The sequence below is a fragment of the Barbus barbus genome (assembly GCF_936440315.1).
Source record: "Barbus barbus genome assembly, chromosome: 30".
NCBI classification, from domain to species: Eukaryota; Metazoa; Chordata; class Actinopteri; order Cypriniformes; family Cyprinidae; genus Barbus; species Barbus barbus.
This window is the reverse complement of record NC_136758.1, coordinates 24,949,666-24,960,775: the sequence shown is the minus strand read 5'-3', so window position 1 is coordinate 24,960,775 and position 11,110 is coordinate 24,949,666. Positions and strand designations below refer to the sequence as shown.

At 35.3% G+C, this 11,110-nt stretch overlaps 2 protein-coding genes across 4 annotated transcripts; one reads left to right on the top strand and one right to left on the bottom strand.

Moving 5' to 3' along the window:
• Window positions 1-395: 395 nt before the first annotated feature.
• On the bottom strand, window positions 396-3,658 carry LOC306850299 (uncharacterized protein). 2 transcript variants are annotated; one of them, XM_079385860.1, is made up of 8 exons: window positions 3,473-3,618; window positions 3,166-3,287; window positions 2,953-3,091; window positions 2,740-2,861; window positions 1,605-1,715; window positions 1,411-1,517; window positions 1,169-1,268; window positions 396-1,060 (listed from the first exon to the last, which is right to left on the bottom strand). In XM_079385860.1, the coding sequence occupies exons 1-8, from the start codon at window positions 3,567-3,569 to the stop codon at window positions 938-940; spliced, it is 921 nt and encodes a 306-aa protein (XP_079241986.1). In that variant the 5' UTR covers window positions 3,570-3,618; the 3' UTR covers window positions 396-937. The 2 variants fall into 2 exon arrangements, with proteins under 2 accessions (XP_079241986.1, XP_079241987.1); XM_079385861.1 differs by having other exon boundaries at window positions 652-1,060; window positions 2,953-3,082; window positions 3,473-3,658.
• A 381-nt stretch (window positions 3,659-4,039) lies between these two features.
• Window positions 4,040-11,056, top strand: LOC306850417 (signal recognition particle subunit SRP54-like). 2 transcript variants are annotated; one of them, XM_079386065.1, is made up of 17 exons: window positions 4,040-4,131; window positions 4,512-4,632; window positions 5,843-5,967; window positions 6,057-6,148; window positions 6,251-6,335; window positions 6,541-6,645; window positions 7,088-7,154; window positions 7,230-7,287; window positions 7,395-7,545; window positions 7,639-7,787; window positions 7,864-7,964; window positions 8,570-8,656; window positions 8,761-8,834; window positions 8,929-9,037; window positions 9,171-9,341; window positions 9,428-9,523; window positions 9,748-11,056. In XM_079386065.1, exons 3-17 carry the CDS (start codon window positions 5,890-5,892, stop codon window positions 9,837-9,839), a joined length of 1,515 nt encoding a protein of 504 aa, XP_079242191.1. In that variant the 5' UTR covers window positions 4,040-4,131; window positions 4,512-4,632; window positions 5,843-5,889; the 3' UTR covers window positions 9,840-11,056. The 2 variants fall into 2 exon arrangements, with proteins under 2 accessions (XP_079242191.1, XP_079242192.1); XM_079386066.1 differs by having other exon boundaries at window positions 4,045-4,131; window positions 5,866-5,967.
• Window positions 11,057-11,110: the final 54 nt, after the last annotated feature.

Here is an 11,110-nt window from a genome sequence, read left to right as displayed (position 1 = left end):
TGGGTTTTACTTTTTCCACAGAAGCTTCATGTATTTTTAATGACATTATTTTAAGTTATTATATATTTGAATAGGCGTTGATGCGACTATTCTGTGGTTGGAAAAGACAGATGATTGTAGTGCCATCACTGTAACAAATTTCCCAACCACAAAGCCTAGTTTCTAAGATGATTAGAAGCATTTTTGTGTCCAAATGTGCTTCCTTAAAGTGCAGTTATAGAAATAAAATATATATTTTTTTCATAATTAAAATACGAGTTTAGTGGCTTTACATCCATGTGTTAGTTTTGAGCTGTATGATCTATAGTGCACTTGTAAGAGTATAATATACAAATAAACAAAAATATACAAGACAGTCATTACAGTTAGCAAAAGATTGTGCCATATCCTTTTTTAAAATATATTTTAATAGCTATAATAGGTTTAAAAACTCAAACAAACTCCAGTAAAGACATCAGTCGGTGACTTGGCTGAATTTAGCTGTAACACAAGGCAAAATAATATCAAGGATGACGTAAATTGTCTCCAGTGCACTACCTCTGCCTGTAAAAGAAAAAAAACATGCAATGATCCCTCCCCTACTTCCTGTTTCAAACAGAAAGAGTAGGAGACAGAAATGCATTTGAACAAATTACAAAACCAAGGTCACTTACAGGGAAACAAATTTATTATCTCTTCTTAATAATAACGACTGCTTAATACAGACATGACATAAAGAGATTCTATGAAACATATGGCTAGTTACATAAACAGACAATTTTAAGTATAAATGTGTTTACAGTAAAACTCAACTTTAAAAATTGACAAGTGAACATTCATCAGAAGAGGATGCTGTATGTTTAATCAAATCTATTTGCATCATTTGTCCTGTTAAAAGCCTCATTGAGGCTAATCGCATTCATTGGTTCCACTGTATCAGAAGAGTCTCTTCTGATGGTCAAAGTACTCTATAAAGATGGATTTGCTTGAGAGAATCTGGATCGGTGTCATTTTTTAGATAAACAGTGTAATCAAGTGGTACTTCCTCTATCCATTGGCTGAGTGCTAATGTCTCTAGGAACTGGGGGAAAAAAAAAAAAATAGTAAACAAAAGATTTGTTTTATGACCTCTTGATAAAATGTATTGAGACAAATTCAGAAATATCAGAGATAGAGAGAAGCTTCTTACAACAGCATCCTGAAGTGAAGCAAGTGTCTCTTGAACGCTGGGTACAGTTACTAACAGTGCACCTTTCTTTCTAAAATTTTGACTAATAAATAGCCAAGCTCTGAAAAAACGAAAAGAAAAAAAATTGGTAATTTTAGTTTAAACTATTTAAAACACAATAACTATCATTTGTTTATTATAAAGAAAACCTTTATTTATGCATTTGTTCATATCTCTGCATGTTCTTGAGTGCAGGCACTTACTGCATTTGATCACTTGGTTCCATGAAGTATTCAAACACGTTGTTCATGATCAGAACATCTGTATTTTGCACTAAGGCAGACTGAGAGCGGATATCTGCATGAATCACCTATGCAGGGCACATTAAACATCTTTGTAAATATACTATCCAGACAAAACAATTACCATTGAACAAAGAAATGGTTTGGTTGATTACCTGAATTCTGTCACTGAAGCCATATTTCTCTACAGCCATTGTTTGCAGCTTGACAAACTCTGAACTTATTTCAACCCCCACAAGCTGAGATGCTGCACTGTACAGGTAGCCCTGAGGAGAGAAAAAATATCTATCTGAGGCAATAATATGTATCATCAGACCATGTTTAATAAAATAAAAAGCTGGTGTAATGTATTGGCCACAGATCTGGACTGGTGAGAAAAAGGTTGCAGGTTCATACCTAGCAGGGCAAGGAAGTTAAAGGAATAATTCACCCAAAAATAAAAATTTGCTTCAAATTGACTTCTTCATCAGAACAGATCTGGATGTAAATTTAGTATTACATTACTTACCAATGGATGCTCTGCAGTGAATGGGCGCCGTCAGAATGAGAGTCCAAACAGCTGATAAAAACATCACAATTCCCAAGTAATCCAAACAACTCCAGCCTATCAATGAACATCTTGTGAAGTGAAGAGTTGCATGTTTGAAAGAAACAAGTTCATTGTTAAGATGTTTTAACTTTAAGCTATCAATTCTTGCCAAAAGTATAAGTCCATAATATCAATGCTTCCTCCAGTGAAAAAAATCTCCTGTTGCCCCCTCACATCCAAATCCACTGACATATTGGTTTATAACCGTTTTGGACTGTCTTCGCTCGTAAACAGTATTTGATCTGTGCATATTTCTGTCCTGATTCAGATTACACCATTTTTTCACTGGAGAAAGCGATATTATGGATAAAGGACTTGTATTTGAATTTGTTTATTACAAACATGCCGCTTTTCATTTCACGAGATGTTAATTGATGGACTGGAGTCATGTGAATTATTGTGATGTTTTTAATCAGCTGTTTGAACTCTAATGCTGACGGCACCCATTCACTGCAGAGGATCTAGCAAGTGATATACCACTAAATTTATCTCGATCTGTTCCTGTGTCTGAAGAAATAAACTCATCTACATCTTTGATGGCCTGAGGATGAGAACAGTTTTCAGCATAATTTCATTTTTGGGTGAAATATTCCTTTAACCCCTTTTTGCCCCGGGGGATTGTTTCTGTAACCGTCAGTTAATTTACAATCGATATTGAGTTTAGTTATGTTCAGTTAAACAAACAATCACCAGCAATTTACCCCAAATAGCACAGCGCCAAGTCTAGATCCCACATCCACCACCAGTTTTCCTGAGAGGTCTGGAAGAACGTTGTGGAATAGGAACTGGAGCTCCGGGATTGAGAATGAATGTGAAATGAATTCTGAAAAATTATAACTTGCATATTATGATGTTGCTTTATTATATGAATTTATGAAATACATAGCTCAGTATCTATCCATGCAAACACTCACCCAGCGGTGCTGTTCTGTGCGATCCACAGTTGAGGCAGTAGTTGCGACTCATTTTTCCTTCCTCACACAATGAATCCACAGCTTCCTCATCATATAAGAATGCATCCACATGCACAGTGGGATGAGGTTTCTGTTGAGTCTAAACATTAAAGGATGCTTCAGGATCTAAATCTAAAAATCTAAATCTAGGATCTAAAAATGTAATGCACAGACCTTCTGAATAGCCATAGCCTCTGAGGGAGCCATAGCCTCCAGTGGAAGGCAAACCCTTAGGTCTTCTGCAATACTTTGAAGAATAACACTTTGGTTATCCACCAGGAAATCATCCAGATCATCTGAAAATGCAGATAAAAACAAATTGGAACTGATTTATGTTCATGACCAAGCCAAAGTGCTTAATATTGTCTGAAATTAGGTACAAAATAAACTGGAGAATACACAAAACAAATGCTCACATCTTGCACACAATCGAACCTGACAAAAAAAAAACAATAACAAAAGTTTGCAACTGTGAATTTACCGGATGTTTTCAACCATTCTAACAGCTTTGGAAGATGTTGTCTCTCCGTCTTGGACAACACCTGCAGAATTTCATTCTTTGCATCGTTAAAATTCATTGATTCAAGCGCTTGACAACTATCTTACGTCAAACACAATCTACTGAGCAAAACACGTGGGTCTGCCATACGCAGTAGTATTAAAGCGTGTCATAATTTAAGGTAGAACTGAACATGAGCTCACACTTATTAACAATTCCAGGTCGTAAAAACAAACATTTCTAAGTGAAATTTCATTCACATTATATAGATTTTAATGACTCTTAAAGTTAAAATGCAACCATTCTGTTTAAGTTAAAAATCAGTTTTATTTACTGCTGTGCCACCTTAAGATTTTGTTCCATGACCAACATCTCTAATGTAAAAAAATATATATATTTTTAAAAATAAATATTGAAAGGATCAACGTATATTCTAATTTATATACCCATACAGATATGAATTTTACTTAAGTTAAATGAACAGTGAGTAAAAACGAATCTAAACTACACATAATATTTTTTCATAACAAAAGCCAACTCTTATTTTACACGGAAGTAAAGTTACGTCACGGGAAGTTGGGGGTTAGATGACGTTTGTAGTTGCTGTTCCACTCGCCGAAAAACAGCAGCTGCGAGTTTAGGTAAGTAATATTTAATCGAAGCGCTTCTCTTTATATTAATAATTTGGATACTGGACATCTTAATTTGGGGTTGTTTTGATTTAAACAGGTTTTAAATCCTGTCTTTAATTAAATCGACTACGTTAATGCGGTTTTCAGCGGCTGTCTGGCCTTATTTCAGCATAGAGCTGTAATGGAGTCAGTCTTAGAAAACACACAAATATATATAATAAATCTATGATGCTTTTATAATAGCTTAATTTACTCACGGACGTGCCAATATTTATGTGTTGATATGGTAACGATCCATGTCTTTAAATGATCCAGATTCCTCTAGAATGTACTGGACATGCCTGTTAATAACATCCACGATAACATTTTTTTGATTTGTGTTTGTTTAGTAAAGTTGAAAACATAATTTCCCTGGCTCCACTGAAGTCTCGAGGTTTAGAGTGAGCAGTGACAGGGGGATTGTTTTGGGGGGAAACCCCACCACATTGAAAAGTCTCATTCACCTAAGAAGTAAGTCTGTCTGCATTACATCAATCACACTTTTAATGTTATAAAATTACTTCTCAGACTGTACATTGGTTTAAAAGTTATCAGACTAATAGGAGACAATGAAAATTATTCAGAAGTGAAAGAGTTGCAATGTGGTGTGCCTCAAGGAAGTTGTTTAGGACCATTGTTATTTTCTATTTTTGCCAATGATCTTCCTCTGGTTTTAAAGTGTGCATGGACAGTTATGTACGCAGATGATACATTATTATATCTACCAGCAACGTCAATTAAAAAAGTGTCTGTTGATTTGAGTGAGGAATTGCAATTAGTGGTAAAGTGGGTATGTAGTAATAAGATGATTCTAAATTTGACACAAACCAAAAGCATTGTTTTTGGATCAAATTCTAAACTTAAACTCAAACCACAGTTAAATCTGTTTGTAAAGAGTGTGCCTATTGAACAGGTAGAGGAAACCAGACTTCTTAGAGGTATGCTAGACAGTAGGCTGAAGTGGTCAAAACAGATAGAAAATATGGTAATAGTTATGAGAACAATTGTTCTTAGTTATTTAGTCTACTGTCCAGTGGTGTGGTCGAGTACATCAAGTAAAGACTTGGAAAAATTACAGTTAGTCCAGAATAGAGCTGCACGACTCAAGGTCACTGCACACTGCCTCCGAAAATATTGTCTGTCCAAAAAAATTAGGATCAGGTTTGATTTTCGCATCAGTAGCATGCATTTTGATAGGAAAGGATGGGGAATACAAAAAACGCACGCAATTTCGAACTCTGTGTGCAATGACCTTTACTCTGCACACAATTTTTGGTTGGCCATTTGTGAGGGATAGGACAACTGTTTATTTGCTTTGTTTTATAAGAAATATTTCCGTGTCTAGAGTTCCTAATGTCCTGTACTGTCAACTTTTGTATAGTAGTGCTAGTCATAATTTTAACACCAGGCATGCATCAAAAGGATATTTTTTTTATTTCCTGTTTCAAAAACGAATGCAAAGCAATGGACTGTAATGTATAGAGGAATGAAAATATGGAATGATTTGCCATCGGACATTACATGTTTTAAAAAAAATAAAATGAGGTTTATAAATCTTTAAAGGAATATCTAATGGCACAGTATACAGTAAGTTGTTCATTCTGATGTTTTTAATGAATAAAATCTATATAAATTTCTATTAAATCTATCTCTCGTTTCTTTTTTATCTTGGCTACCTGAGGTAACCATAATCCCCTGTTGCAGGTTGGCAGCTCTCAAACCGCAAAAATGGTTTTAGCTGATCTGGGGAGGAAGATAACCTCAGCTTTGAGGTCTCTCAGCAATGCCACCATCATCAATGAGGAGGTACAGTGAATATGATACAATCTTAAAATGAAGCTTGTTAAGGATTGTGGCCCATCATAAAATGTTAACTTATTTGCCATCTTTCTTAGGTATTAAATGCTATGCTAAAGGAGGTCTGTGCTGCCCTGCTGGAGGCTGATGTGAATATAAAATTGGTAAAGCAGCTAAGAGAAAATGTCAAGTAAGTAACGAGGGTTTTATTTTATTTTATTTATTTTATTTTTTATAGTAAATTACCAATTATAGAATGTCTGTTTGCTCTATAACCACTTTGTAATCTCAGGGGAGCCATTGATCTGGAGGAAATGGCTTCTGGCCTAAACAAGAGAAGAATGATCCAGCATGCTGTTTTCAAGGAACTTGTCAAGGTAAATGATGGTTTGCTGTTTTTGTCTGATAAATATTGGTTTTCACATTGTTCCTCAGGGAGTCCTGCACCTGTTTACACCCTGTATCTCAGGAGATACTCTATTGCATCATGAAGAAGAGAAACTACATTAAACCAAATGGAATCGACTGCCTGATGATAGAAATGTATTCTAGAAGATAAATACAGAGTGTATTCTATTGCAGCTGGTGGATCCTGGAGTGAAAGCCTGGACTCCCACGAAGGGAAAGAACAATGTTATTATGTTTGTGGGTCTGCAGGGCAGTGGGAAAACCACAACATGTTCTAAGGTGAGCAGTTCTTGGGTAATTGCACTGAGATTTTAGATTAAAATCTAATCTAATTTAAATGTAAAAATCTGTTTTTAAATGGCTAATCATAAAAGCAAGTTGGGAGGGAAAAAAAACAAATTCTTCTATATGCAATCCTATACATTATATTCATTTTAATAGTAATACTTGCATGTATTTTTTCACTCACGATTAGTCATATCTCATTGCTGCTACACTTTGTGTATTTATTACTTACATCGATTCTGTTTTTACTCTGTTTACCTAGTTACTATTGTCTGTATTTATTGTCCATATTTCCTGTTTTAGTCCTTGTGAGTATTACATGTCTTACTGTTGTTTCCTGAAGAAACTGTGTTTGGTTGTTTTTAGTTTTTTCTTTGTCTACTGCCATGTGATGTACTAGGAAAAAGTTGACTCATTTTTTTTGTCGTTTTATTAGCTGGCATACTACTACCAAAGAAAAGGATGGAAGACGTGTTTGATTTGCGCCGACACATTCAGAGCAGGTATCGTTGACACAGAAAAGTAATACTACTACTAATGCTTCTGGAAAAAATAATAATTTTTGTTTGTATTTAAAGGTGCCTTTGACCAACTCAAGCAAAATGCAACAAAAGCCAGAATACCCTTTTATGGGAGGTAATAAAACCTTTTTTTTTTTTTTTTTCTACATGCCACACTGTTACTATTGTATTTCATCTGCTCACCAAACCTAATCATCGATTCACGTTTGTGTGAATTAACAGTTACACAGAAATGGATCCAGTGATCATAGCTGCAGAGGGTGTGGAAAAATTCAAGACAGAAAACTTTGAAATAATCATTGTGGACACTAGTGGCAGACATAAACAGGAAGACTCACTTTTTGAAGAAATGCTTCAGGTGTCAAATGCTGTGGTAAGTGTGAGACTTCCTCTGTTATTATAAAATATCAAGAAACAAAGAAAATAAGATATAGTTGCTTCATGGCCATAATTGTCTGTCCCGCAGCAACCTGACAACATAGTGTACGTCATGGATGCCTCCATTGGTCAGGCTTGTGAGGCTCAGGCTAAGGCCTTCAAAGATAAGGTAGATGTGGCTTCTGTTATTGTCACCAAACTGGATGGCCATGCCAAGGGTGGTGGTGCACTTAGTGCGTAAGTACACGCTTTATGTTTTTTACTTTCTGCACTTATAAATAAATGCAGGAGTTGACATAATTTATGTTTACAGTGTGGCGGCCACAAAGAGTCCCATCATTTTTATCGGTACAGGCGAGCACATTGACGACTTTGAGCCTTTCAAGACTCAACCCTTCATAAGCAAACTGCTCGGTAAGGTTTGAATATACTGCTGAGCTGCTGTTTAGTTAAGGGTATAGTTCAGGGAATAGTTCACCAAAGAATGAAACTTTGCTTAAAATGTGCTTATCCTCAGGCCATCCAAGATGTAGATTAGTTGCAGATTTGGAGAAATTTAGCATTACATCACTTGCTCACCAATGGATCCTCTGCAGTGATTGGGTGCCGTCAGAATGAGAGTCCAAACAGCTGATTAAAAACAGCACAATAATCCTTAAGTAATCCACTCCAGTCCATCAGTTAACATCTTGTGAAGCGAAAAGATGCATGTTTGTAAGAAATGAATCCATCAAGGCATTTTAACTTTAAACCACAAGTCATTAATTGATGGATTGGAGTGGTGTGAGATTATTGTGATATTTGGACTTTCATTCTGACGGCACCCATTCACTGCAGACGATCCATTAATGAGCAAGTGACGTAATGCTAGATTTCTCCAAATCTGTTCCAATTAAGAAACACACTCAACATCTTGCACAGCCTGAGTGTGAATACATTTTCAACACACTTTCATGATTGTTCATTGGATGTTGGAACTGTGTTATTTATGTTGCAATTCTTATTTTTTCTCTCTCTAGGTATGGGAGATATTGAGGGACTGATTGACAAAGTGAATGAACTAAAGCTTGATGACAACGAGGAGCTAATTGACAAGCTCAAACATGGTAACTAGAACCTTGTATATCTCTGTGTATTCAGTTTTTACACTACATTAAGATATTTTCCAGTACTTTTTCACCAACAGATATGACATTTCTCTCTCTAATAGGTCAGTTTACACTCAGGGACATGTACGAACAGTTTCAGAACATCATGAAGATGGGACCTTTTGGTCAGATCATGGTAATGCCGACCTTTACTGAAAGGATGTCTAATTATGATTATCCACCAAGTAGTTATTTTCTTACAATTTGTGGGGTTTTTTGTATGTCTTCAGGGAATGATCCCAGGCTTTGGAACAGATTTCATGAGCAAAGGAAATGAGCAAGAGTCTATGGCCAGACTAAAGAAACTCATGACAATAATGGACAGTATGAATGACCTGGGTATGTGCTTTTTTTCCCTCCTTATAGTACTGTCTAAAAGTGGAATAATACACTGACTTCTCTAAATTGGAAGATTTTAGGTATAGTTCTGAACTATACCGGTTAGTTAACACACTGTGGTTTTTCATCTCAGAACTTGACAACAAAGATGGTGCCAAGCTCTTCAGTAAACAGCCTAACCGCATCCAGCGAGTGGCCCGGGGATCTGGAGTGGCTACCAGGGATGTACAAGAGTTACTCACACAATACACAAAGTTCGCCCAGATGGTCAAGAAGATGGGAGGAATTAAAGGCTTATTTAAAGGTTGCGTGATCTGAACTTGATGCATTCAAATTGTTAATTTCCTGATGCGTTTAAAATCGGTGACTCATGGTATCATTGTTTTAAAGGAGGGGACATGTCCAAGAATGTCAACCCATCACAGATGGCGAAACTGAACCAGCAGATGGCTAAAATGATGGATCCCAGAGTGCTTCACCACATGGGTATGAGCTCCCTTTCACCCTAACATGCTGTAGTTTTTACTAGACCATGGGCAGCAGTATTTGATTTATCTTCACTAAACATGGGACAGTTATTACATGCAAGAACCTATTTGAAATTACCAAAATTATATTGTCACTGTGAGATATGTGAGGATCTTTGAATATAGATGATGGTTTGTGTCTAAGCCTTACTTAAAAACACTTGTCTTTTGTTTTTTTTGAAGGTGGCATGGCTGGACTGCAGTCTATGATGAGGCAGTTTCAGCAGGGAGCTGCTGGCAACATGAAAGGCATGATGGGATTTAACAACATGTGAACCTCTGATCCTGTAAACAGAGGATGCAAAAGAATCAGATGGTTTTAGCAAACAAAGCCCAGGGCGGATGGTTTTGTCTTGTCACAAGTAATTTAATTCTTTAAACGGTGTAAAACAATGGAGAAGGATTGATAATGGGGACTGTTAGAAGAAATGTTGCCCCCTGAGATGAAGTCCAGAGATGTTTAAAATGTCTTGTGTTGTCAGAGAGTTATTGGTTTGGGCAAATATACACACAGCCATCTGAGTACTTCACAATATTGTCAGACTTGCTGACAACTGACCACTTTCACGATCTCTAAACCGGATTAAGGGTAGAGGTGTAAAAGTTATATGATTTTACACAGTAATTGCTATGGCCATCTTCATAGCAGTAGAAAATCATGGTTTATTATATAATTAAATATAATTTCTTGACTTGCCATAGAAAAGTTTTGGCTTTGTATCAGAGATGAACCAGTAGTTGCAAAATAGAATGTGACACTATTTTGTCATAATGCTATAATAAAATTTATATGGCAACATTTTAACAGCAATTGTCTTTTATCCTTTTTGATTCATGATGAAATTCAAATATTTCTCTTTTTACACACATTGATCGTAGTACTTGTAATGTTTATCATGTACATTTGTAATCTTTGCAAAGCCACAGCTTGACAAATTTGCACAGAGATTAGTTAGTAATCTTTATTATATCCCTGGTCAAATGATTGTAAATGCATAAAAGAAAATCTGTTGTTTTGATTTGTAAATGATTACCTTTCAGCTTAGCAACCATTGAGTGAAAATATAATTGTTCCCATTAAAATGCTAAAACTAATGTGCATAATAGAACTTTAATATGATTGTTTGTAAAAAAAAAAAAAGAAGTTTATTGCTATACTTAAATTGTGCTAATTATATATACAATTGAATATGTTTATTGATCCATTTATTTTCACTGGGAAAGTTTTTTTCTAATATACATCTAAACATTTGCATTAACATTTAAAATAAAGTCAAGAAAACAATGCTATTGCATGAAAATAATGCTCACCATTAAATATGCATAGAATGAGTTTTAAAATCATGCATACTTCATGATTAATGCATTGATACATTTTAACGTTATTAGAAAAGTTTCCTTTAATTCTATTTCCTCTAAATAAAATTAATTAAAAAAACTATATCAGTGGAATATTTTCCCCTAATATCATTAATGTATAATTTTTAGTATTAAAAAAAAATAATAAAAAAATACAGTGCTCAGTGTATAATTCAACTCTTCAAAT